Source organism: Barbus barbus (genome assembly GCF_936440315.1).
Source record: "Barbus barbus genome assembly, chromosome: 3".
NCBI classification, from domain to species: Eukaryota; Metazoa; Chordata; class Actinopteri; order Cypriniformes; family Cyprinidae; genus Barbus; species Barbus barbus.
In genome coordinates this window covers 9,182,802-9,209,106 of record NC_136731.1, presented here as the reverse complement: position 1 = coordinate 9,209,106, position 26,305 = coordinate 9,182,802, and the positions used below count along the sequence as shown (strand labels likewise).

The 26,305-nt window shown below is 36.4% G+C and overlaps 1 protein-coding gene across 3 annotated transcripts; it reads right to left on the bottom strand.

Moving 5' to 3' along the window:
• Positions 1 to 5,715: 5,715 nt before the first annotated feature.
• Positions 5,716 to 21,883, bottom strand: LOC306855166 (uncharacterized protein). 3 transcript variants are annotated; one of them, XM_079393639.1, is made up of 5 exons: positions 21,816 to 21,868; positions 21,320 to 21,460; positions 7,704 to 7,745; positions 6,295 to 6,679; positions 5,716 to 6,250 (listed from the first exon to the last, which is right to left on the bottom strand). In XM_079393639.1, the coding sequence occupies exons 2-5, from the start codon at positions 21,402 to 21,404 to the stop codon at positions 6,247 to 6,249; spliced, it is 516 nt and encodes a 171-aa protein (XP_079249765.1). In that variant the 5' UTR covers positions 21,405 to 21,460; positions 21,816 to 21,868; the 3' UTR covers positions 5,716 to 6,246. The 3 variants fall into 3 exon arrangements, with proteins under 3 accessions (XP_079249765.1, XP_079249763.1, XP_079249764.1); XM_079393638.1 differs by lacking the exons at positions 5,716 to 6,250; positions 6,295 to 6,679; positions 7,704 to 7,745 and adding exons at positions 12,105 to 14,355; positions 18,040 to 18,136 and having other exon boundaries at positions 21,816 to 21,876; XM_079393637.1 differs by lacking the exons at positions 5,716 to 6,250; positions 6,295 to 6,679; positions 7,704 to 7,745 and adding an exon at positions 12,099 to 14,355 and having other exon boundaries at positions 21,816 to 21,883.
• Positions 21,884 to 26,305: the final 4,422 nt, after the last annotated feature.

The following is a 26,305-nucleotide window of genomic DNA, read 5'->3' as shown; positions in this document are numbered from 1 at the left end:
ATTTATCTATGTTCAAAATTATTGCAAGGTGACTATTTCCTGTAGGTGCTCAGGGCATCTGTAATTTTCTGTAAAAAATCTATCCATTACATTCTACAGCAGTGATCTCATTGATTCAGGCTGTCATTTGATAATTGTTGTTAGCTATCCGTTCTTAGTCTAAATTAAAATGTTTTTCAGATTATTTTTAGAGGAAGTTGTGCATGCTGCCCATTTCTTGGAGGCTGCTTGGCATAGTAGAAGTTACTTTTTTTGTAAGTGTTGTTTAATATATTACTGAATTGATTTCTGACAAGAACCTCAATTATAATCAGCCAACTGTCATTTCTGACCGTGTTTTTTTTCTCAATTAAAAGGAAGAACTTTATTTTTGTTGACTTTTGTAAAATAATGCATTGAAACTGAAAAACAATGTTAATGCATTTGCACAAGTCTATAGACTCTGAATGTAAGATTGAGCAGTCAGTCTGTTTAAAACTGTTTGTGCTTGTTTAACAAATACAGTTTGATCATGTGTTACATATCTTGCCTTTGTATGAGTCATTACTTGACAATCACACACACAAAAAATGCTTTGTTAAAGGGAGTAACTTTAAATAGAAACAATTGAGTAAAAATAACAAGAACTAATTGGATGGAACCACTGTCCATAATGTAATTGGCTTATATGAAACCAAGCTCCTTATGTAGGCTCAATGAAACACATTTGGCCAGTTTTAGTAAACCAAAACATGTTGATTGAACTTAACTGGTTTAAGTTAAAGAAAAATGATTAAATTGATTTGGTTGGACAGTACTACTTCACATTGATTTTCCTCATTCAATTGTGTTGGCTCAACACAGTAATTTTAAATAGACTCAAAAAATTCCATTAATGTAAATAAAGAGCAATTTGGTTGTGTGGAACCACTGTCCATAATCGAATTAAGTAAGTTTAAAGAATCATTTTTTTGAGTGTACTCGGCTGGTGAAAATAAATCTTTTTTTCAAGTTTCTAATGTTTGTTTTGTGAACAATTATTTTTATTGAGAAAAAAAATTCCATAACACCCACCCATCCACCAGGAAGATCAGTGTTAATTTTGATTTAGTTTTAGTCAGTTTTTTTTTACTAAAATACCATTTAGTTTTAGTCATTTTAATTGTTTTTAGTTTTAGTCAAGTTTTAGTCGACTAAATCTTCAGTACATTTAGTCGGCTAAAATCTAATGGGTTCAGTTACAGTGCATTTATTAAGCATTTCTCTAAAACTTCCAAACGTATTATATAGGTTTGATATTAAGGTTTTATCATGATAGACACCGATTTAACTGCGGTGACACACAACATGCCTTTATGTTAAAATGAAATAAAATCACTTCTCATGAAGAACAAGAACATGGTCTTCTTTTTAATGAAATACCCATGGTTATATAGGATAATTATGCATTCTTTATAGCAACTTGTTTACCATATTCTTCATTCTTTCAAGCAGACACATTTATTTCTATAAATAAATTGAAATGAATCTTTAGGGCTACTAAAGTTTTTCAGTCAAGAGCAGTGAGTGATTGTCTTTATTTTGTTGCTTGATTAACATCAATGCCACAGACAAGTGTGCTATTTTGGATAAAATATTTTTGTACTAAGTGTATTTTAGTTGTAATAAAATTATACTAATGTATAACATTAAGTGTATTTAGTGTACTTTTTGATGCTAAATTGGAACAAGTACACTTTAAGTAAATGCCTATTTTCATGCTTGATTAGTGATATTAAAGTGTTATGAGTACATTACAAATGAATTAATTAAAGTGTACTTTTTTGTGTTACGAGTGCATTACAAATTAATTATGAGTGTGTTTGAAACACACAAGCAATATACTATAAATGTATTATTTTTGAGAAAAAATATGCTAATATTTCCCCAATGCTGAATCCACTTTTTAAGGTCATAACAATAAATACATAAATTCAATGACCGATTGAGACACATTATTAACAATTCAAACAGTGTTTATTTAAACCTCAAATGGTTTTAGCATCGCAAAACAAAATGCACCAACTATGTTTTTAAATAAAAAGAACGCTGAAAGAAACAAACAAAAATAAAAAAAACATTTCGTAACAGCAGCAAGACACAAACTTCACTTTTTTGCTGAATTTGATTGTTTTTTTTTTGTTTTGTTTTTTGAGACTTTATTTTGAACATGTAAAAGAAATACAATAAAACAAAACAAAAACAATACAAAACTATTTGTTCTTGAACTTGAATTGGGTTTTTCATTAATAAAACAACCAAATAAATATAAATAATAAATCAACAAACCCAAAGCAACTTTAAGATAAGTGCAAGTGGAAATATAACACACGAGACCTTTTTTGTAATCCATAATAAGAAAGCCTAATTTACTAGAACTTTTTTTTTTTTAAATGTGGTGTAGCATTTTCCAAAACATCCGCTTTTCAATATGCATGTGTATATTTGTCTGATCCAGATCACGCGCAGCAGCGCAAAGTTGATTCTGTGCTTACTTCTCCTAGCAAATGAGAATGGCTAAAATTAATGCATCTATTTTGAAAATAAACACATACTGAATAAGTCTTGTAGGCTAGAATATTTCCTTCACAATTATGTGAAAATCATTCTGCTTACTCCTTCACAGAAAACAATATATTGATTTAAATTTTTAAAGACATGTTTAGTGATTGAAAGCCTATATGCGAGGGAGTGGTAATGGGCTTGAATATTAAGTGATTTTCACCTGAGAGACAAAGGGCCCTCTCCTAATGGCCCCATAATGGCCCATCAGTGTGACTTGACTGAGGCAGGTAAGACAGAGTGCGAGGAGATTGAATTTGTTTTTTTTTTTATTACTTATATTTTATTTACAACACAGTATAATCAAAACATACATAATGAAGGTCAAAGACACATTATTGTGCACTGATCTAACCACAGAGATGTGAACAGACTTTGACTCATTCCCTGCAACAGATTCTGTTCATACCTGATATTTACGTATGTTATTTAAGTGTTTCTGCTTATTTCCAGGGATTCAAGAAAAAAAAACAATCAGTAGTCAAGGATCTTGTTTTACCATTAGAATATCAGTGTAGTTGAACATCTGATGTTGGTACAGCGCTCTCAAGAGGAAAACAGTTTGAAGAAAGTCATCAGGATTCATCATCTGTGGTGCAGGTATCTGATTCAATAAAATACAAACAACCAAAAAAATTTATAATTTTTTTTTTGAGCATGTTAATATCAGGAGCATCTGTATATATATATATAGGTTTTGTAGCCATAGACTCACGCATGCTTTGTACTATCGTAAAAAAAAGAAGACATTTTATATCTGAGAAACTAATTATTATTGTTTAGCATGTTATTAAAATCTATTTTTGAATAGAGTAAGCTATTAATAATAAACATACAGACTACTCATCATGTTACAGTGTACACTCGTATTACTTTCATTATTTTTAAAAAAGTCGTGACGTATTGTCAAGTATGGTGACCCATACTCGAAATTGGTGCTCTGCGTTTAACCCATCCAAGTGCACACACACAGCAGTGAGTAGTGAACACACACACACACACACACACACACACACACACACACACACATATACATACACGCACATATATAAATACTGTATATATATATAACAAATTAAGAGCTTAATTAACATTGTTTTATATTCTGAAATATAAAATAATTATAGCCTAACTGATATGAATATAAAACATAAATGTGTAAATGCACCAGTGTGCAGGCATTTTTAGTGTTTTATTTACATACGATAAGCTAAAAAAAGAACATAAACAAGGAAACAAAGTAAAACAAACTGACAAATACAATAAAACAAAAATACAAATGAAATAAACTGCTTTATTTTTCATGGAGGTCTACTAACATTACTGTTCAGGTAAGTAACAGCTTAAAAAAATGTAATAAAATAACCAAGAGTAAAATAATACTGCATATTGTTCACTGTGTAATTTGATATATTAATGCTTATTAAAGTTGTTATTCAGATTAAAGCATTTTGTTGTTGCCCGATCATCAGAAGGTGACTGCATATATATTGACACACATCGGATTTTCTCCCCGCTGTTTACATCCAGACAAGTGAATACTTTTTTTTTTTTTACATATTTTTGTGTGTATTTGATTGTTTAGACGCACCTGATCCCGAAGTGTAATTTGCTTGTCCATTTTGGTGCACGTGTAACGCAATGGGTGAAAGCATTGCATTCCAGAAATGTAAATCAATGGAAAAAAATAAGCTACATAACTGTGGTTCTAATATTAAATAGACATGTTGGGTTTAAAAGAAATCGCAGTCTCAGATTACACCAGCAGGTGGCGGTAAATTCACGAGTTATGGAACGAGAGAGTTCCAGAGCGAGAGTAAATGTGTTAACCACGAGTGCTGCTACTAAAAGATTAATTCGTATTTTTCAGATAAACTGGTGGAAAATGTGTGAGACCTAAGTGTATTAATGTTTATAATGGTTGTGTGTATATTTCCCAATTAGTTTGAATAGAAAGTGAAGCAAGTATCTGTTGTATTAACCGTGTTATGCGTTGATTTATAAGTTTACACGTTAACATGAGTTCATGTGACAACACGATTGTTGTTTATTGAGAATGTAGCAGAGATATTGTTCTAATCAGTTGGTGCATAATATTTGTATGTTAAAAATGTAATATTCAATACACGCTGAATCTCGAGAGAGTTCCAGAGCGAGAGTAAATGTGTTAACCACGAGTGCTGCTACTAAAAGATAGATTCATTTATATTTTTCAGAATAAATCCCCCTTAAATGTGCAACCGCCCTCTATCTTGTGCACAGATTATTGTGCTTTCAATGTTTCATCAAGCCATGTCCCACAATTTAGCAACAGTAAAGACTGCATTTTACAGCAATCTCAATTGTGCTGATTCTGACGTTAAGTTTGGGTTTTTGGGAGGAACGTGCACCGCTAAGAAGGGAAAGAAGTTGCACTAGAAGAAACGCTGATAGTTTTTAATACTTTAACCTCACATCTTTTTTTTATGATCCTTGGAAGCCAAAATCAAAATAAACAATAAAATTGGCTTTATATCACAGCCACACGCCTAAAGTGTAAGCAGATGTTTGAATTAGTTCTCTCCTCTATCATCACATTTAAACATGGCTTTACCGTTGTGCGCTCTGTAGCTCCTCCACATGATCGGGATCTCTCTTCTGAATTGACCGTTCGCAAAGAGCTTGATTGACAGGCGATCTGACCAATCAAAATAAGATTCAAGATTTTTATTCGTCACATACACAATTATACAGAGTATAACCAGCAGTTACAAAGGACAGTGCAATTGTATAGTATACAAATTAAGAAAAATAAAATAAATAAAAGAATAAGATAAAAAAAATATAAATATAAATGTGCAGGTCAGTATGTTGTTGACTTAAATAGTAATATAAGAGGAATGTGCAAAAAGTTGTACAGGTTATTTAAATAGCAGCAATATGAGGTAGAAAAAATTATGAATAGCTTATTGATATAGTGATATTTACATGGAGTCCTTAAAATGCTTACTAAGGAATGCAGCAACAGTTAGGTAGATAAAAAACCATATTCTATGAAACTGGGCAACTCTGATGCCAGAAAACCAATATGCCATGCGGTAACACCAGTGACGCAAAGTGAAACCAATGACAAACCTTAAGATTATTTCAAACTATTTTTTATACATTTATTAGTCATTTTACATTACAAATAATTTCATATTTCATAAAATGTAAATTTAATATGAACAATAAAATAAAGGTTATTAGTCAGATTAAGACCGAAAGATGAAGCCTTTTGACTAAAATGTGTCTTTCATAACACAACATTGTCATACAAACAAAACGTCCACTAGAACATTAGAAACACTAACATTGAACGCAAAACTAAAACTGTTTTCCCAACGGCACTGATACGAACATTTTGTATGCAGTAAAACATGTTCATGAAATATTTCCTATACTAACTGTTCTTCACTTTTACTTGAAATATGTTTGTCTTTGCCATGTTATTGTGTCGCGTCCATCTGTTATCATTTCCGAGCCAGTCTCCATTGAAGCCACTGATGGCTTCTTCACTAGTAGCCAGTTCACATCTGACACTTTCATACATTCAGGTGCTCCTCCAAGTACTTCCAGATACTGTGGTCAATCTGAACCCATCTTTTGTTCACTGGCAGCGGCTCTGGCATCAGACAAACAATCTGGTCATCTCCATAACAGTTGATATCATCTCTTGGGCTTGGCCAGTAGAACTCGTTTACTCCATTCCTGTGCATGCACTTAACTTTCACATGATGTTCTTCGACATCCAGTATAACGCCAGGGTATGGTTGTTCATCATAGTTCACGATGCACCACTGTCCACTGTGGTGAGACTCGATGACATCTGGACGAAGTGGAGCTGAGGTATCCGGGTTGATGACACCTGGTTGATGTGGAGGTGAGAGATCACGGCCATTAGCCAACACCGTCTTTCCTGCTCTCAATCTCTCTCTGTGTTTTGCCTGTCTGACCCGCCATTTCCTTTGCTCCTGTCTTTTTTCCCTTTCTGTGAGATCCTTCACTCTCTTTCTTTTTTGACCCTCCAAATCTTTTAAGGTAGGCTGCTCTGCGGTCTGGGTCAGCATCCCTGCGCTGCCTGTAGAGTAGGGATGTAACGATTACCGGTTTGACGATAAATCATGATAAAATTCCCCGCGGTTAGTATTACCGTTTCATATTTTAATTATCATTAAAACCGTATTCGATTACCGTGATTTAAACAACTCGCGATAAATAAATACTGTCCAGCATAAAGCAGTTTTCAGTAACAGTCTCACGTGCGCACAGCATCACAGTAGTTTCGTTCTGAGTGAAAATAGGGCGGAAAAGCTGGAAGGTTTTAAAAGAGTGCTAAGGGAATTATACAAATTAATATATCAATGAATTAATCATATGAATGTACCTCTGAAGGATCTGACTGTCTTCAGAAACAATTCGATGGCATTTTGTTCTCATCTTAGCTCCATGTAATACCTAAAGGAAGTGTTCGCGGAGTTCACAGGAATCAGCTGTAATTCAGCTTTTCCGTATAAAGCGCCACCTGCTGTCAGAGAGTGGATTTACAGACACTTATTTACATTCAGTCTGTGTGCAGTTTCTGTCTGGCCAAAAAATTGACCAAATTTGCATGACCTGCTGTAAATTTTAACCGGTTGATGAAAAACAAACTTATGTACATTTAAACAATTCAGATATTCTATATACGATTATTTATGAAGCAGATAAAATACATATAATCATTTATTAATTATCATTTTAATTTAACCCTTTTCTTTAAAGGCTGAAATGTGTGGTCTACCTTTATGTTAAACTTTTTCAAAGCTTTATTTGAACATTTACATTATTTATTTGAACATGCTATTAAACTGGTGTCAGTCAAATTGTCATTTAAAATACAGACCTCATTGGTAATGTTATTGTTTTAGTGATTATACAAACAAAAAGTCATTTTATTTGCTGTTTGTTGATTTTTAAGTATGAAACTTGGTGAAGTGATTTATGTTTCGTTACTTTTTGAACATCTCCAGCACATTTTAACAATACCGTGATAATACTGATAACCGTGATAATTTTGGTCACTATAATCGTGATTAGAAATTTTCATACCGTTACATCCCTACTGTAGAGTCTTTGCTTTACAGCAGCACTTAATTTTGCCATATCTGTCAAAAGGAAAGCAATATTATGTGTTTACAATATTAAAACAGTAATGAAATGCTAACAAGTCTTTATTAATATTGTTGAGGCTTTTATGAAACCTTATGTTGAGAAAAAAGTTAGTGGTGTTATCGTCATGTCACTGGTGTTACCAGCAGCAACAGTAACACCAGTGACGATAACACCAGTGACAAATCTGCAGACAAAATGGCATATCTAAGATGGAGGCCACAGTAGCTCAAACCACACTTCTTAAATTGTAAATAAATCACTTAATCATGCAATTTGAAAAATTATATTAAGAACATTTCCTTTCCCCTTACTACAAACTGTAGAACACCAGTGACACATCTTAAGTCCTCGCATGAAATTATCTAATTATTTATCAAATTGCTAAAAGATGAAGAGAGAGTGCACACTCACCATGTGCTTTTCAAAACAGCCACGCCTACAATGAACCTTTGACCCAGGAAGAAGTTGGCAAGGATGTTGATTTTTTTCAAAGTGGTGGTTTTTATCAATTTTAACACCAATTGAAATTGAGGGACAGGTATTCCCTGTAAATTATTTATAATATTTAGTTGATATTTTAGTTTTTTAAGTAGTCTACTAAATAACTATACTACTTACCTTTGTATTATGCCATTTAAAGGGGGAGAAAAATATATTCTTTAACTCTAAATATGTCACTACCACGACTCCTGACCCGAGGGACAAGCCAATTTCATGGCACTGACTGTGTTCTACAATATGGTTTGCAATATAACTGTCTTACATATGTTTTATTAACAATAAAACACTTCAATTAAAACAAAAAACATACATTTTGTGTCATTATCTGACACTTTTAAGTGTTTTTCCTGGTGGTTGAGGCCGGGACAGGAAAGCCACCAGTTTCATAGAATGACCCATAGAAAACAGACTCCCGGTAGCCGAATGTTGCTTAGAGTGTAATGAACAAATTAAGACCGCACACACACACACAAATACAAAGATAGGCAATATATAGGTCAAAATATTTTGACGTCATGATATGCAGATCCTATTATTTTGTCTTTACAACGAAAGCCAATGAAAGAATCGAAATTATATGACTGATAGAAAACGTAGACAATCAGTGCACGATTCCAACGATACCCGGGAAGTTTAAATTCCTCGCGAACAAGATGTTTTTATTTTTATTTGAATCAGTCACTCTCCATTCCGCTCGAGGAGCTAACCTGCGAAGTAGGCTGTGACCACACCCCTGTCATTCGACAGCTAACAATCCATAGTAAAAAGACGGTTCCCTAGTCAACATCTGTTTTCGCGTCTTTCTTATTGGGCGGATTCTCTCATCAAATGGATCGTCAAAATAAGTTTTTTTCTGCTGAAGATGTTTTATTTGCGATCACTCGAAGCAGCGATGATGAAATTGAGGAGAGTGAAGACAGCGGCGAGGGTGATATACTTGAGGACGGAAAAGATGATCCAATTTTATATCAGTGAGTTTTGTAACATGCACACATTATACGTGTGTGTGTGAGAGAGAGAGAGAGTGAGTGAGTATGTGTTTGTTTTCCCATTTGATTTATAAGGTAAATGCATTGTTGTCTGAAAAAGATGATGCTACTTTATATGTATTCATTTATTCATCTATTTATATTTGTATATATTGGATTATTAGTTGTTTCTGTCATTTGTTTCTAGCACACACACACACTATATATCTATATAGTGTACAAACCCGATTCCAAAAAAAAAGAATGCGATAATTTACAAATCTCATAAACTTATATTTTATTCACAATAGAATATAGATAACACATCAAATGTTGAAAGTGAGACATTTTGAAATGTCATGCCAAATATTGGCTCATTTTGGATTTCATGAGAGCTACACATTCCAAAAAAGTTGGGACAGGTAGCAATAAGAGGCCGGAAAAGTTAAATGTACATATAAGGAACTGCTGGAGGACCAATTTGCAACTTATTAGGTCAATTGGCAACATGATTGGGTATAAAAAGAGCCTCTCAGAGTGGCAGTGTCTCGCAGAAGTCAAGATGGCAAGAGGATCACCAATTCCCCCAATGCTACGGTGAAAAATAGTGGCGCAATATCAGAAAGGAGTTTCTCAGAGAAAAATTGCAAAGAGTTTGAAGTTATCATCATCTACAGTGCATAATATCATCCAAATATTCAGAGAATCTGGAACAATCTCTGTGCGTAAGGGTCAAGGCCGGAAAACCATACTGGATGCCCGTGATCTTCGGGCCCTTAGACGGCACTGCATCACATACCGGAATGCTACTGTAATGGAAATCACAACATGGGCTCAGGAATACTCCCAGAAAACATTGGTGAACACAATCCACCGTGCCATTCGCCGTTGCCGGCTATAACTCTATAGGTCAAAAAAGAAGCCATATCTAAACATGACCCAGAAGGCTCATTTAAAATGAACTGTGGCAAAGTGGAAAACTGTTCTGTGGTCAGACGAATCAAAATTTGAAGTTCTTTTTGGAAAATTGGGACGCCATGTCATCCGGACTAAAGAGGACAAGGACAACCCAAGTTGTTATCAGCGCTCAGTTCAGAAGCCTGCATCTCTGATGGTATGGGTTGCATGAGTGCGTGTGGCATGGGCAGCTTACACATCTGGAAAGGCACCATCAATGCTGAAAGGTATATCCAAGTTCTAGAACAACATATGCTCCCATCCAGACGTTGTCTCTTTCAGGGAAGACCTTGCATTTTCCAACACGACAATGCCAGACCACATACTGCATCAATTACAACATCATGGCTGCGTAGAAGGAGGATTCGAGTACTGAAATGGCCAGCCTGCAGTCCAGATCTTTCCTCCGTAGAAAACATTTGGCGCATCATAAAGAGGAAGATGCGACAAAGAAGACCTAAGACAGTTAAGCAACTAGAAGCCTGTATTAGACAAGAATGGGACAACATTCCTATTCCTAAACTTGAGCAACTTGTCTCCTCAGTCCCCAGACGTTTGCAGACTGTTATAAAAAGAAGAGGGGATGCCACACAGTGGTAAACATGGCCTTGTCCCAACTTTTTTGAGATGTGTTAATGCCATGAAATTTAAAATAAACTTATTTTTCCCTTAAAATGATAAATTTTCTCAGTTTAAACATTTGATATGTCATCTATGTTGTATTCTGAATAAAATATTGACATTTGAAACTTCCACATCATTGCATTCTGTTTTTATTCACAATTTGTACAGTGTCCCAACTTTTTTGTAATCGGGTTTGTATGTGTGCTAGGAATTGATTGTTGATTGAATGGACAAGTTTTAGAATGAATGCTGTCTAAACGACTGCCCATCAGTTTGATTGTTGATTGAATGGCCAGCCATATAAAAACTATACAGAATTGTTTACTTGACATGTGGTGCTAATTATCTTTCCATTCTTTCCCATGCAACAGCCATCAAGTTGAATTTTCAGATGAAGAGTGCCATCCAAGCACCAGCCAATCAGCAGAAAAGAGACGCAAGCTCTCAGATTCTTCATGATCTGCACTTGCTGTTTTAGACCAGAATCGACCAGTAAGGGACTTCCGCTTCCGGCCGAATGGAGTGAGCAGCGAAGTTAGGCAGCTCCGCAAAAGTCTTAACAATTTAAATACCACGACTGAGGTGCCCTTGAGCAAGGCACCGAACCCCCAACTGCTCCCCGGGCGCCGCAGCATAAATGGCTGCCCACTGCTCCGGGTGTGTGTTCACGGTGTGTGTGTGTTCACGGTGTGTGTGTGTGTGCACGATGGATGGGTTAAATGCAGAGCACGAATTCCGAGTATGGGTCACCATACTTGGCAGTATGTCACTTCACTTTCACTTTCAAAATGAGATAACGTAATATAATATGCCTACACAAAATATGAACATAACCGATTTAAAGTCCACATGAACCGGAAGTTGCTGTCGACTTTATTTCAGTGCAGTGATGTATTTCCAGCTGAAATGGGATATTGAATGGAGGGGATGGTTTTACTTTTGCGCTCCTCCTCTCTGTCTCTCACTCACAGCAATCTAACGGTTGGACGGGTGTGTTTAAGGATATCCTGCCCAAGCCGTCAAACTGACACTGTCCAGATTTTGATTAAAGATTACCAAGACAATTTTTTTCAGCAGATTAACTTGCACGAATTAATTGTTCACATCAAGACTAGCAATGTGCGCGAGTAAAGAAAATAATCCATTTTGATTTCATGCCGACTTTAAGTATATTGTGTATTATTACAAATACCTGCAGATGGCGCCAATGGGCTGGCAATGCTTCACCTTACAGTGTGATTCAACGCCGTTTAAATCCACGTAATTTTAATATTTGGCCACATGCAAACTCAGAGCGAGGGTTTGAGCTTTTATTTTGAAATCGTGATGTACAACAAATCACATATTTAGGAATATGTTGATGTATTCTCCTGTGTTGGCATATGTTTATAAATGATTTACGTTACAAATCTACTGAGATAATACACACTGTTTTCCCAGATGAACGTTAAGCAACACAAACTAACAGCATATGCAGAGGAAGAGTTTGCGTTCCAAGCGGCTGAGATTGAGATCATCTCAGAAGATGGAGAAGCGCTCCACACTTGTAAATGACAAGAGTGCAACAAAACAGACTTTATATGCGTTCCCAAATAAACAGCACATACAATAAAAGACCAAACAATATAATGCAAGCACTATCAAAGGTTTTACCACAAACACAACATTATACTGATATCGCGAGGCCGCTTTTCACCTTAAGGAATAATATTGCAAGATCTCGTGCGCTGCTAAAAGCCAGGCGAAACAGCTCTGTATTTATATCAGACGCGCTGCATCGTTAATTTCGCATGAAAAGATCGTTTTATTGAGAAAAAATAACACTAATTTCACTGTATATACTGCCATATTATTTCACTGTAATAACACTATATACTGCTTTTTAAAAATTCAAGCACTTTTCAAGGGTTTTCCAGGATTTTACTTCAAAAAGTCAAATTCAAGTAAGCACCTTGCATTAATCCGGTTTATTCTTGTATTGTAACTTGCATACTTGGCTTAGGATTCAATAGGTGTCATCATCCTACGGTCTACACACGTTGCAGCCATGTTTATTAGTTCATGTTGCACAGTGTGACTTACAATGATCTTATAGGATCGTTAAAATCATGCAGTGTGTCTCGGGCTTAAGGCTTGCAGTGTGAACGTAACCTGAAAGCCCATGAAAATGAAACCAAAACCAAGATTAATCATGAAAAAGCTCATGAAATGTCACTGTTCCAGTCAATAATTTCAGCCCTCCAAATTATTTTTGCCAGTTCAGTCATCAAACTTTTGGTGTATAACTCCTCTTCTGGTGCCAATACTGCAGAGCTATTTAAAATGATTTCCAGACAAAGACGACAAATAGGGTCTCACACATACATGACCTTTCCAGGTGTATTTGTGTGATTATTACACATTATGGCACCTTCTTCCAGAGTGAATGTGCTGGTGATTTTTTAAATTGCTCCTTTTTCTAAACTTTTCATGCTGAAGAACGTCAATGTCTTGCCAGAATGAGTTTGCAAATGATCTTTTAAGTTTCTATGATATGTGAAACTCATGTCACACTCGAGACATGTGAAATGTCTCTCTCCAGTGTGAATCCTCATGTGAATGTTAAGGTTTCCTTTAAGTGTGAAACTCTTTCCACACTGAGGGCAGGTGTGAGGCTTTTCAGCACTGTGAACTTTCATGTGATTCCGAAGGTTTCCTCTAAATCTGAAACTCTTTCCACACTGAGGGCAGGTGAAGGCCTTCTCTCCAGTGTGAATTCTCATGTGAATCTTTAGGTTTGTCTTGTTTGAGCAAGTCTTTCCACAGTCATTGCACATGAAAGGCTTCTCTCCAGTGTGAGATTTTACATGGTTTTTAAGGTGACAACTGTCTGGAAATCTCAGCCCACACTGATGACATATAAAACTGAGAAGGGGAGCTCTTGAGTGAATCATCATGTGCTTTTTAATGGTTCCTTTATGTCTGAAATGCTTTCCACACTGATCACATGTAAATGGTTTCTCACCAGTGTGACTGTTCATGTGATACCTAAGGTTTGGTTTTGTTGTGAAGCTCCTTCCACACAGTTTGCAGATGTATGGCTTCTCTCCGGTGTGAGTTCTCATATGCCTGTTAATGCTTCCTTGTTGACTGAAACTGTTTCCACACAGGGTGCATGTGTAAGGCTTCTCGCCTGTGTGAACATTCATGTGGCTTTTGAGGGTGCCTTTTTTAGTGAAACATTTTCCACACTGTTGGCAGGTGAAAGGCTTCTCTCCAGTGTGAATCCTCAGGTGGACTTTAAGGTTTCCATGTTCATTGAAATGTTTTCCACATTGTTGACATGTATAAGGCTTCTCTCCAGTGTGAATCCTCAGGTGGACTTTAAGGTTTGCATGTTGATTGAAAGTCTTTCCACAGTGCTGGCAGGTGTAATGATCTCTACTTCCAGTCTTTTCTGTCTGAGAGCCACTAATTGATTCTTGTCCAGTAATGAAATCATGCTCTTTCTTATACTGATCTTCATCTTGCATTTCATCTAGTACTTCACGCTCTTTTTTCAGCACTATCAGGTCTAGGGTGAAAAGAGACAAATACAAGTTAACCTCTATTTAAAAGCAACAGTAAAACAGACTATAAAAATGGCCCAAATCTGCCATTTATCCTGGAGTCACAGTCCTGCAGAGTTTAGCTCCAACACACCTAATAAGTTGACCTTAAAGACCTTGATTCAGGCGTGTTCAGTTAGAATTGGAGTTAAAACTCTGCAGAGGCTGGGCTGCAGGGCTGAGCTTGACACACCAGTTTAAATTATTAGAAATATGCGGACCTTTCAACAATAGGGCTGCACGATTGAGAATGTGATTATGTTGTGAATCTCGTCAGTAAAGCCGGTTCTGTGATTAGTAGTAAATCTCCATCACCTGCTTTCAGATGGAAGAGCATTTGCTACACAGAGACGTAGTTAACTGCCAACTACGCAAAAAAACAACAAAATCTAAATGCAAATGATATAATCGTGCCATTATGAAATCGAAGCTATCGTTTGGGATAATGACAGCTGTTTGCGTAGCTACTCAGTGAACTATGGCTCTGTGTAGTAAATGTTGCTCCATCTGAAAGCATGTGAAAATACCACATTTAATAACGTTTTTTACTCACTTCATAACGTCAGTCGAATGTTTGAAGTAAATTCTTCTGTGAGATGATGTGGCTTCTTACACAGAATAAGGCACGCAACATTGTATAGTATTCGAAGCACCATATTGTCGTAGTTGTGTGTTTATTAGTCACGCTGAATCAATGAAAGCAGTTCAATCTTCTGTTTATTCAGCAACCGCTATAGGGATTTCCTGGGTTTCTTCAGCAGGGCATATTTGGAGTTTCCGCATGAGCGCGCCCTCTGGCCTTCGGATGGAGATTTACTGCTGATCACAGACCTGTGTTTCACTGAAAGATTTGTATGACAATACGCGTGGCAACGTTTGCCTTATCGCAATTGTGATTTCATTTCGATTTATAGTCCAGCCCTATTCAACAATGTTACATTTTGCAGAAAAAAACGTATTTGTCAAACATCAAACATACAATAACATTGAATGCAGTGTTTCCCCTGCCATTATCTTATCTACCAACAAACTAACAAACTAAATAGCCTTATGTTATTTGTCTTAATTACACGACGGCATGTTATTTCTGTCTCTAACATTACATTCATGCGCTCTGTATCGCACACAGCGGAGTTCCCCCCCGATGTACACACACATAAACGTACGCACACAAGTGAGCCCACTCCCACTAGTATTTGTAAATATTAAGCCGCAAAACAACTATTTAAATATGACTTCTGCCTGTCCCTGTGTTAATGTATGGCGCAGATGCGCGGTTTTGTTTGCTTCTCATACAGAAACGCGCTTGAGGCTTGCGGTGATATTAACGTCTGCCGCCTCACTAAATGAGGACATAAATACAGAACAACATCTCCAGAACTGCTCTGAGAGTCACTTCATGAGCATTTGACCGTTTCATTTGAGTAAAACTATCCTGATATCATATACACACAAAAATGTAAAGGTATTCATGGCAACGCGTCAAAATAAAAGTTTGGGTTTCAATTGTAGACACTGCGGCAGAAATATATTCCTATTGTTCAGTAGAATGTACGTAATAGCCTACTAACATGATTAAAACCTTATTTTTAAGGAATAATCATTAAATATGTCTTCAAAGTTTTAATTGTAATATTAAATCCCCTTTATTTTCCAAAAAAAACAAAAAAAAGATTTGTTTAATTTTCATTAATTAAAAGATAAATTGAATGATTTTATGCTGGAAAAAACGGAACACCCAACCATCCTACTTGTAGAACGACTGCCTACAACAATGGAGAGGTTAATATTACTGGTTACTGCTTTTTTATATTTGGTCAAATTCTTAAAAATGAGATACTAGTAATACATTGGTTCCTATGATTTGTAATATACATGGTAGCAAAGCGTTTAAGCGCCACCAGCTGGCAGTTTTAAGAAGAGCGCGTTACTTTTTTTCAGCTGGCTAAAAAAATCTTTACACACATTATAGAAGATTTATTGTTAGGCATATGGCCTATTAATCTTTTTTTCATTTATGCAATGTACTGGAGCCGAACCTGAGAAAGTAGACCGGAATATTCCACTGCGTTCCTGAACACGCAATTTGCGTAGCTGTAATTCATAGGCGGGGATTATCCTAATTGTGTATGAACATATTTAAGCAAATTTCATGAACGAGGCCCATTGTGTCTTCACTCACAGTGAAGAACTTTCCATGCCGATGACATGTTTACATGCAGATGTGAGGATAAGTGTGACGTCAAAATGGATCGGCTTGGAACCGGCAAGATGTGAGGCTGACCGGCCGGTCACCAGTCTGGGCGGATCAGGTAGAAAATCAGCTGATTCTGGTCCCTGGCACGTCAATCGGTGCATCTCTAATTAAAATGTATTTGTCATTGTGACTAGGGCTGGGTATCGTTCAAAAATGTTCGATACCGATACCTTGAGTTCGATACCGGTTCCTGAACAATACTTTTTTCGATACCAATTTTATGAAAACTTTGGTTTTATTTTTTTCAGCTTGTTGACATGTATACAGACTCAAAGACTCATCTCCTGAGTCACTGCACAAAGGAACAAAATATAGCCAACACAATAAATCAGTACAAATAATTAATAAAGCTCAAATAGTTTTCAGTTTACACTTGTGCGTGCTCGTTTTAAAACGCATAGCTCTGACAGAATCATCATTTCTATTCATTTATTCGAGGTTGTTAAAGACTTCAAGAAATTTAAAATCTTTATCCACTTTCATAAGTGGATGTTTTATTGTTATTAAATTCTGGTGTAGTATGTCTAATTATTTGAATGCACAAAAACTACTTCGTTTATTCATATTTATTCTTAAAACAGCCTTATGAAATGTTTTCTTTTTCCTCAGAAATTCTGTGTTCTGTATCTGGTTTTCAAATGAAGGCATACAACATTAATTTCATTTCTCTTTTAAATTCTCTTTAATATTGAAAAGAAAACGATTTATTTTGGCAAACAAAATGTTACTATTAAAATTAAAACATGGAAGAAATGTTGTGTGATCATTAATTAAAAAATAAGAGTTTTAATAATTTTAATAGTAGCCTAGTAGTAGCAGTACACTCTGCTGAACAATATTAATATATTTCTGCCGCAGTGTCTTCCGAGTTAATCCGAACTTTTATTTTGACGGGTTTCCGGGAATACCTTTACAGTTCTGTGTGTATATGATATGACGTTAGTTTTACTCAAATCAAACGGTAAAATGCTCATGAAGTGACTCTCAGAGCAGTTCTAGAGCTGTTGTTCATGTGTTTATGTCCTCATTTAGTGAGACGGCAGACGCTGAAATGTCACGCGAGCTTCAGTCTGTGTCAAGTAAGTGAAACTGCGCGATATAGAGAGCAGACTGCTCCGTACGCTTTCGAATTGCTCTCGCGGATGTCAAACACTGATCAATCAGCGCCGCGTCACTTCTAGTCAAACACACCTAGTGCTGCAGGATTATTGGCTCACTGACATTAATGAGATTAACCCCTTAGGTATCGAAATTTGGCACCGAACGACAAGACGTTTTTCGATACTCGGTGGTATCGAGGCAATTCGGTCGGTGCCTAAAAAGTATCGAACTCGATACCCAGCCCTAATTGTGACCATTATTTAGCTATAAGTAACAAACAGCTCTCACTCACAGCATCATATACAAGCAGAAGCAAGTCTCAGGCCACATCCACACGAAACCAGAACTTTCCCCAGCCGATCCCCCCCCCCCCCCCCCTCAAGAAACATCTGCGTACACACAAACCACAAAACTGACTCAAAACGATGTAGTATACATGCCAGACCAGCATGTGGAGCTGTAATTCTGCCACACAGATACACTGAAAACAGAGAAGACGACTTGGAGCATGCGCTTAAACCTTGCATGCTGTTTACAAACCCAACACAACAACAAGAAAGCCAACATGGAACAATACATTTATTAATCTGTGTTAATGTTAGTTAATTAAAAAGACAATCGTTCTGTTACGTGACGTAGCAGTGTCTGACCAGGGGCGAGACGTGGGGTGATGACATCATCGTTTCACTAAATAGATGGATTGGCTGTACATACGAAAACACAAAGGAGGTCTTCTTCAAATGTATCCACTTTGGGACCCGGTTTAAAAAAATAGTGGTTTCACGCTCCCAAAACGCTGGAACCGTCTGGATGAAACGCCAATCCGATACAAAATCTTTACGTATACAGCTAAACGTGTCTTCATGTGGATGGGGCTCTCTGTAAAAATCCACCTGCTACTAAAGATGAAGAAACACTCATCCTAGATCAACTTCTGATGCTACGTTTACAACTGAAGATGATGGAAGATGTGTAAGTCACAATAGAGGATTTCTTTAGTGTGCAGTTTGTCTTTGCTAATGTTTGTGAGCATCACAACATTCAAATCAGTTGGATTTACACCTTTGATTATGCGGCAGTTCATTATAAAGTTACTAGCTGTTTTATTTACTGGAAGTTCTTGTAGAACATGTAACTCGAGCAAGATGTGTCAACAGGAGAAATGGTTTTATTTCAGCTCGCAAATGTTTTATCAGTCGGCTGGTGCTTCTGACATGATTTAATTATTGCTTGATTCAGTGTTTACTGTTTATTAAAAGTATGTTAATGTTACAATAATAGTGTATTTGCAAACTAGAGCAAGTGTATTTGACCCTCTGAATTCTAAAGGTCATTGCACACCGAATGTTCGCATACGTTTTTCAGTTATCATCATATTCCCCATCCTTTTATCAAAATGCACGCGAAAATGCAGAAAATCGAACCTGATCCGAATTTGTTTTTTTGGAGGCAGTGTGCAAACGTGACTGACAACGTGAGGTTGTATTTATTTTTTAATGTGCGAAAATTTCGGACTCAGTGTGCAGTGACCTTTAGCTTGTGAATATTTTCATTCCCTTATGCATCACCCAAAAACATGAAAAATATAACCCCCTGTATTTATTTACCAAATAGATAGATAGGGTAAAATAAGATAAGGTCAACATTTTTCCCAGTAAATATATTTCTAAAGGTGACTGTTCACCAGATGTCGGTAACAACCCAAGTAATCCATACATACAAAGAAAGCAAAACAAATAAGTTGTGTGTAATAAAATGGAATTACAGGGAAAAAGTATTGAACACATGAAGAAAGGGGAGATGCAAAAAGGCATGGAAAGCCAAGACACCAGCTGAAATCTATCAGTAATTAGAAAGAAATCCTGCCCCTAGTCAGTGGAAAATTAATATTAGCTGCTTCAGTCCCAACTCCTACAGTACCAGGATGATGACTGAGACAATGATCTCAAACACAGCCAAGGAAACTCTCAATTGGTTTCAGAGAAAGAATTAAAGGTGCAAGAACGGCCAGCCAATAACCTAAACTTGAATCACTAAAGATCAGAGTTCATCGAACTCGAGCTTTGAAGACTGTGTGGAAGAATGGGCTAAAGTCACACCGGAGCAATGCATGCGGCTCGTTTCTCCTACAGGAGGCGTCTTGAAGCGGTCAGTGTTTCCCCTACAATGTATTAAGCACATGATCAGTAATATCACGACATTCACTTACATACCTAAAAACACAAACATGGCGACCGGCGGCGCTGCTAATGCGATGGCTCTGAATCCACTTGTTGACAAGAAAGGAGGAAAGAGCCACAAATGGAAATTATTTTTGATTAGGCTAATGTCACGTTGCCATAAGGGGCCGTTCACATTCAAATATTTCAAATGTGGGCGTGCAGAAAGCGACGCGGCACTCTGGTTTTGCGCTCCTCTGTTCATGGTTGCATAGCAACGACAGACGCCACGGGCGCTTGTGGAGAGGAGAAAGCGAACTGCGAAATTGGTACCGAAAACCGTGAATTTTCACTGGTATTGAAAATACCATTAATTTTTCAGATGGGTGAAATCCTGTGGCATACCAATCTCCAGTGTGAACTGTGAGCATGACTTTTCCACACTGAATAGGGTGATTTTAATCAGATCCATTATTCATTCATTAAGATTTCTGTATACCTACAGCTCCAGGCACACTGAAATCTCTTCATGCAGATACCTGGTACATACCTTTTTTCACAAAAAAATAACCCAACATCCGATCAATAAAATCTCACCTGATATGACACCCTACATGATATGAATCTTCTATGAAAAGCCCAGAAAAATTAAGTGCTCACAGATTGGGTGTGGCCCTTGCCATTAGGATAACATTTTCAATAAATTGTAAATAATCTTTTTCTGGGTTGTGCCGTTTAATTTTTCCACTATCTATTTCTACCTTACAGCTGAAAATTAACACAAAAGAAAAACATGAATAATCCTGTCCTAATCTTGTTTGTGACCAGTTCAAGGTACGTGCTGCAATAATCATGCCTTCTGATGATGGTATGTCAAGTTTGTATGTCTCAAAATGTGCATTTCTATCCACAAAACTTGCCAGATGTCATGGTTTAAGGGGTTATTAAAAAAAAAAAATCTTCCGGGGGTGCATGCCCTCGGACCCGCCGCGAGCGGCTTGGTAACAACCTCCGGCACGTAACAGCACCGCTGCTGGAAACATTTATAGGGGAAACACTGAGCGGTCATTACCAACAAAGGCTTTTGTACAAAGTATTAAATACATTTCAGTAGTTCTTCCCCTGTCATTCCATTTTACTACACACAACTTAATTTGTGAAATTATTTGTTTTGCTTTCTTTGTATGTATGGACCAACATCTGGAGAAAATTTCAAGTCAACAGCACCTTTAGAAATATATTTACTGAGAAAAATGGTGTTCAATACTTTGTTTTACCTGCTGTAGATAGATCTCAGCTGCATTAACATTTGTCTCACTCGGTCAAATAAAACTGCTCACATGACATTCTTCTATAATTTCATTCATTTCTGTGGAGACTAACATTCTAAAAAAGAACTGAATGAGAACCAACCTGTTTGTTCCTCAGTATCTTCTCGTTTCAGACTGAATACTTCTTCAATCCTGATGTCTTCACTCTCCTCTTTAAGAAACGCCATCTTTATAACCTCGGCTGCTTCCGCAGGAGTTTTTCTGTGTGTTTGGACACTTTGTCCTGTTTAAGATCAGAATAATTAACAGAAAGAAATGCAAACTATATCTCTGGTGCATCTTATTCAGTCAGAATGACACTGAATTGATCTTAAATGACCTAATTAGCCAAAACACTCATATTTAAGCATTTATGATTCAGTTTGGTTTGTATTGATTAATAGGTTATATTTTAATTCGTTCATTTGCAGTAGTTTGTTTGTTTCTCGTTGTATTTACATTGTTTTGACCAGAGTGTGTCCTCATTCGAGCTTCAACTGAATCACTTTGTGATTACTTTACAGTTATTGTACAAGCTGTAAAATAGACAGCACAGTTTGCATCGATTTAAACCATTTAAATGCAGAAAAACCACAAACCTTTCTCGAGTCGAATCCCAAACAGATGCAGGAGCGCGGCGCAGGATTATTATGTCATATAAAACGCCAAAATAAAAGTCCCGCTGTCTAAAATCACTAAAGTGTCAAACCGTGGACAGACATTTCTTACGTGAGTGGTCAAAATATCACTGAAATATCATTTGTTATTATCTATGAATTGCATTTTTGAAGGTTGTGGATTCCACATAGCCGAAATTAATATTTATTATTATGTTCAGAGTTATTATTGGGATTTTTAGTCTGGTTTAATACAGTTAACCAAAAAAATCACAATATAAAAACAGTTAATAGTAACCACTGTATGTAGCAAGGAGTTCAAAACAATATTTTAACAACATTGTGATTTAAAATAAATAAATAAATATATATATATATATATATATATATATATATGGAAAGAGTCATAAATAATAGTGCGTTTAACAAATACCTTTAATGTTTTCCAACTGTATTTAATATTTTCACATTTTTTTTAGTTCATATATTTTGTTGTGTTTATGCTTATGGTTGGAAATGTCCCGTACTATCCTTGATTATGCTTATTATTTAGAATTTTAGGATTATTTAGTCACAGAGTACGTGTTCTCTGCAAATGTGATTGTTGTAAAAGTGTAATAACTTTTTTTTAAATCATTTATTCGTATCTGGGTGTACCTCCACCACATGAAATAGTGACGTTTTGAGTGAGTAAATTACTGTGTTGTGACGGTGAAACTTTTGGGAAGTTTATTTTTCACTGAAATTTATATTTAAATATATTTTGTCCAACAAAGTGCTCAAAATGTTACAAACTGTGCCAAAGACAAAATGTTACCATTTTGATGTCCGCATCAAAATATATTTACAAAAGTAATTTTAAATACATTAAAAAAAAAAAACTTTAAATGCAAGTAAATTGTCTACTTTCATATTTCAAATAACTTTTGTGACAATAAAATGTCAAAATATGGGGAAATTATGTTCCAAAGTCGTCATTCAGCAATGGTCCGGACTTTGATTTTACCATTACATATTTAAATAAACATAAAATACCAAATTAAAAATATATATGTTGTCTTGGCATTTTCAAGTAAGTGTTGGCTGTGTTATGTTAAAAAGACTATGTCTTACTTTTTTTTTTATCCCGAAAATGTAGTTTTATCAGAGACCATTCAGTGTAACAGGAACAAGAGGTTATTCTGAAATCATAAAAAAAAACTGATTCATGACTTCCCACTTACACTTAGCACAAGTAAGGTAATGCGTATTTGGTGTGCTGTCCTGGGGAAGGGATGCGAGCTCGGGAATGGCCCGAACCCAGAGTACCCCCCCTTGAAATAGGTGGCCAGTTGATTGCCTGTAACATTAGCTGAAGTAGAAGTTTCGTCATTCAGGGTAATGTTTTTTGTTTTTTTCATTCAGTGTAATGCAAATTCTCTGCTACACCACAGTGTCGTCCATTACACTGAATGACAGTATCACTGTATTAATAACAATTTTAGCATCTTATTTCTATTACAGATACATGAGGAATGTTTAGCATAGACAAATATGTGCTAAACTTATTAAAACATTTATATTTGAATGAATTTTGGTATTGTTTAATTTGTTTTATTTACTAATTATTGACGGCCGTGAAGATAGTTGCCTGGCACTGTAAAAAGCCAAAATAAAGTTCAGACCCAGTAGCTTGGGTGGCACTCTTAAAGCCCTTTCACAACAAGAACAATAACTATAACAGTAACTATGCTAGCCTCTACACCAAAGAACAATAGTTCATTCCAAGCATGTGCTGCAGGATTGCTGTCTGCTACTTTAAATGCTCGAGCTCATTAAAGTGGAATGTATCTGTCAATGTTTCAAGAGAGGTCACGGGATTCAAAATACTCATCCTAAAAATGTCTTTTTGACAAATAGAAATGTGTTTCAATATATGCTTCTGTTTCAATATATGCTTCTGCAGTCATTTACTCAGTAATGTTATTAAAACTATTTTAATGACACATACTAATACTAAAAACATTTCAGTTATGGGAACAATGGCAATATTATCTCTCTTTTTGGCAAATCTTCATTCAGAGTAACAAACCATGGTCATTCAGCATAACAGATATATTTATGTAAAAATGAAACTCTGTAACGAGGACGCTGAGGCAGGAGTAGAATCCATGTGCGGTTGTTTATTCAGAAGAGCAGAGTACAAGTGAGCAGGCAAAAGGTCAATACCGGAAAGACAGTCCACAGGCGTACAAAGCATAAAGATGATCCAAGCAGCTGAGTGATATAACAGGCAGTAGGTCAAATCCAAAAAGACAGTCCGATTGAGCAGCCAAAACAGAAGGGATAATCCAAATAGCGATAAAGAGGAAACAGAGCTGGGATCAAACCGTGTAATCAGTCCAACTTGCAAACAATCCAAAGGGAAATCCGAAAACTTGTGAATCAGGAACAAAGCAAAATGGCAACAGGTAATCAGGCATAAAGTGTAAATAGACGCTCGGTAAGGCAGGTCAAACTGGCAATACTTCGCGAGTTTGTGAGCACATGGTCCGTCCTTAAATACTGCCAAACAGGAAGTGACAGTAGAAGCAGCAGAGGGAGCATGCAGTCAGTACTCGGGTGAGGGCTCCCTCTGCTGGCGTGGCGTTACAAACTATATACTTATTCTGACCTGTTCTTATTACAATACAAAGTTTAACTATTTTATTTAATATATATATATATATATATATATATATATATGTAGTACAACCATTGGCCAAAACACACAAGGAAACGCCTTGTGAAAAAAAATATCATCGGCAATCACAGACATTCATATTCTGATGGATTAATTTTCTCAGAGGATAACTGAGAAGGGTCTGGCTGTAGACTTGCGCTCTCAGACACCTGTGCTTCCGCTAGTGACGCCACTTGCAGTATCTTTATTTTATTCTATTTGTTTATTATTTTTTTAATTGAATCGATCAACATTTTACAACAGTAGCCAGGTGGTGAAGATGAGAAGAAAGAAACTAAATTATAATGTCACTTGCAATCGCAACTTGCAATTTTCGCTACCTAGAATTTTCCTCCCACACCGCAAAACACAGTATAATGTGGCATAGGCTAATAGACTAAGATGATAAAGATCTAATTCAGTAACTTATAAGTATTATTGTTGACGCAAACTATACAGACAGACAGATATGAACGTGCATTAAGCAGTAAGAAATGCATTAGGAAGTGATATTAAGGATCAACTCCATACAGGCAAGCAGACGAGCCCAGAACACAATGCCTTAAATTGCATGTTAAACGTTTTCCTCCCATAGAAAATTATAAATAAAACACATAATGTAATGGACAAAGATCATGGTATAAAAAAAGGCTGTAGTTTACTCTATGGAAAAACACTTAACGTGCGAAATTTAGCGCATTGCAATTATTTTGGCCTCTGCTTGTCTGTAGCCTACTTATTAGTTATGTTTTAATAGAGTAATGAGTAATCTAACAAATTATTTTCCAGTGATTCTGCTTCAGTGTGGAAAGGTATGAAAGATATCACCACCAGTTACAAGACACCATCCCTCAGCACTTTGGAGAATCAACAACTAGCAGGCGACCTGAACGAGTTCTATTTCAGGTTTGAAAAATCACCCCACACCCGCCCTGAACACCTCTCCACACAACCATTCACACCTCCAGCAACCCTCCTCTCCCCCACACCTACAATTCAAATAAGTGAAGTTAAAGTGTGCCAGGTCTTCAGAAAGAACAAAAGAAGGAAAGCACTAGGCCCAGACGGTGTGTCACCAGCCTGCCTCTGTGCTGATCAGCTGGCCTCCATTCTTCACACAGATCTTCAATAGATCACTGGAGCTGTGCGAAGTCCCCTCATGCTTCAAACGCTCCACCATCATCCCCGTCCCAAAGAAACCCACAATTACTGGACTTAATGACAGACCTATGGCTCTAAGGTCTGTGGCCATGAAATCATTTGAAAGACTGGTTTTGGATTATCTGAAGGACATCACTGGACCCCCTGCAGTTTGCCTACAGAGCAAACAGGTCTGTGGATGATGCAGTCAACATGGGACTGCACTTCATCCTGCAGCATCTGGACAGACCAGGGACTTATGTGAGGATCCTGTTTGTAGACTTCAGCTCAGCTTTTAACACCATCATCCCGAACACCCTTCAGAATAAACTGACACCACAGTTGCCTGCGGCAAATTTTCAAGGTAAACATTATTCGAAATCTGTATACACAACTCAGTTTTATACAGATCTTCATAAAATTTGACTGCAGAGTTCAATAAAAGGACTCTCGTTTCTGAACATAAAGCATGAATGTCTATTCTTCCCATTCTTTTTTTCAAGGTTAAAAAATAATTTTGAAGGTGCATCCATAGAAGTTTTGAAAATGAGATCTAATAATAGCACCTTGTATAGTTAAATCTAACAATTCATTAAAAAAAAGCTTTCTTTTTCCTAAGACTATATCTCTA

Excerpts from the sequence above, each read along its gene's own strand:
- LOC306855166 (XM_079393637.1), bottom strand. The coding sequence starts at position 21,404 with ATGGCGTTTCTTAAAGAGGAGAGTGAAGACATCAGGATTGAAGAAGTA. Across the intron at positions 14,356-21,319 it reads AGATACTGAGGAACAAACAG|ACCTGATAGTGCTGAAAAAA; the intron begins GTTGGTTCTCAT and ends TTTTCACCCTAG.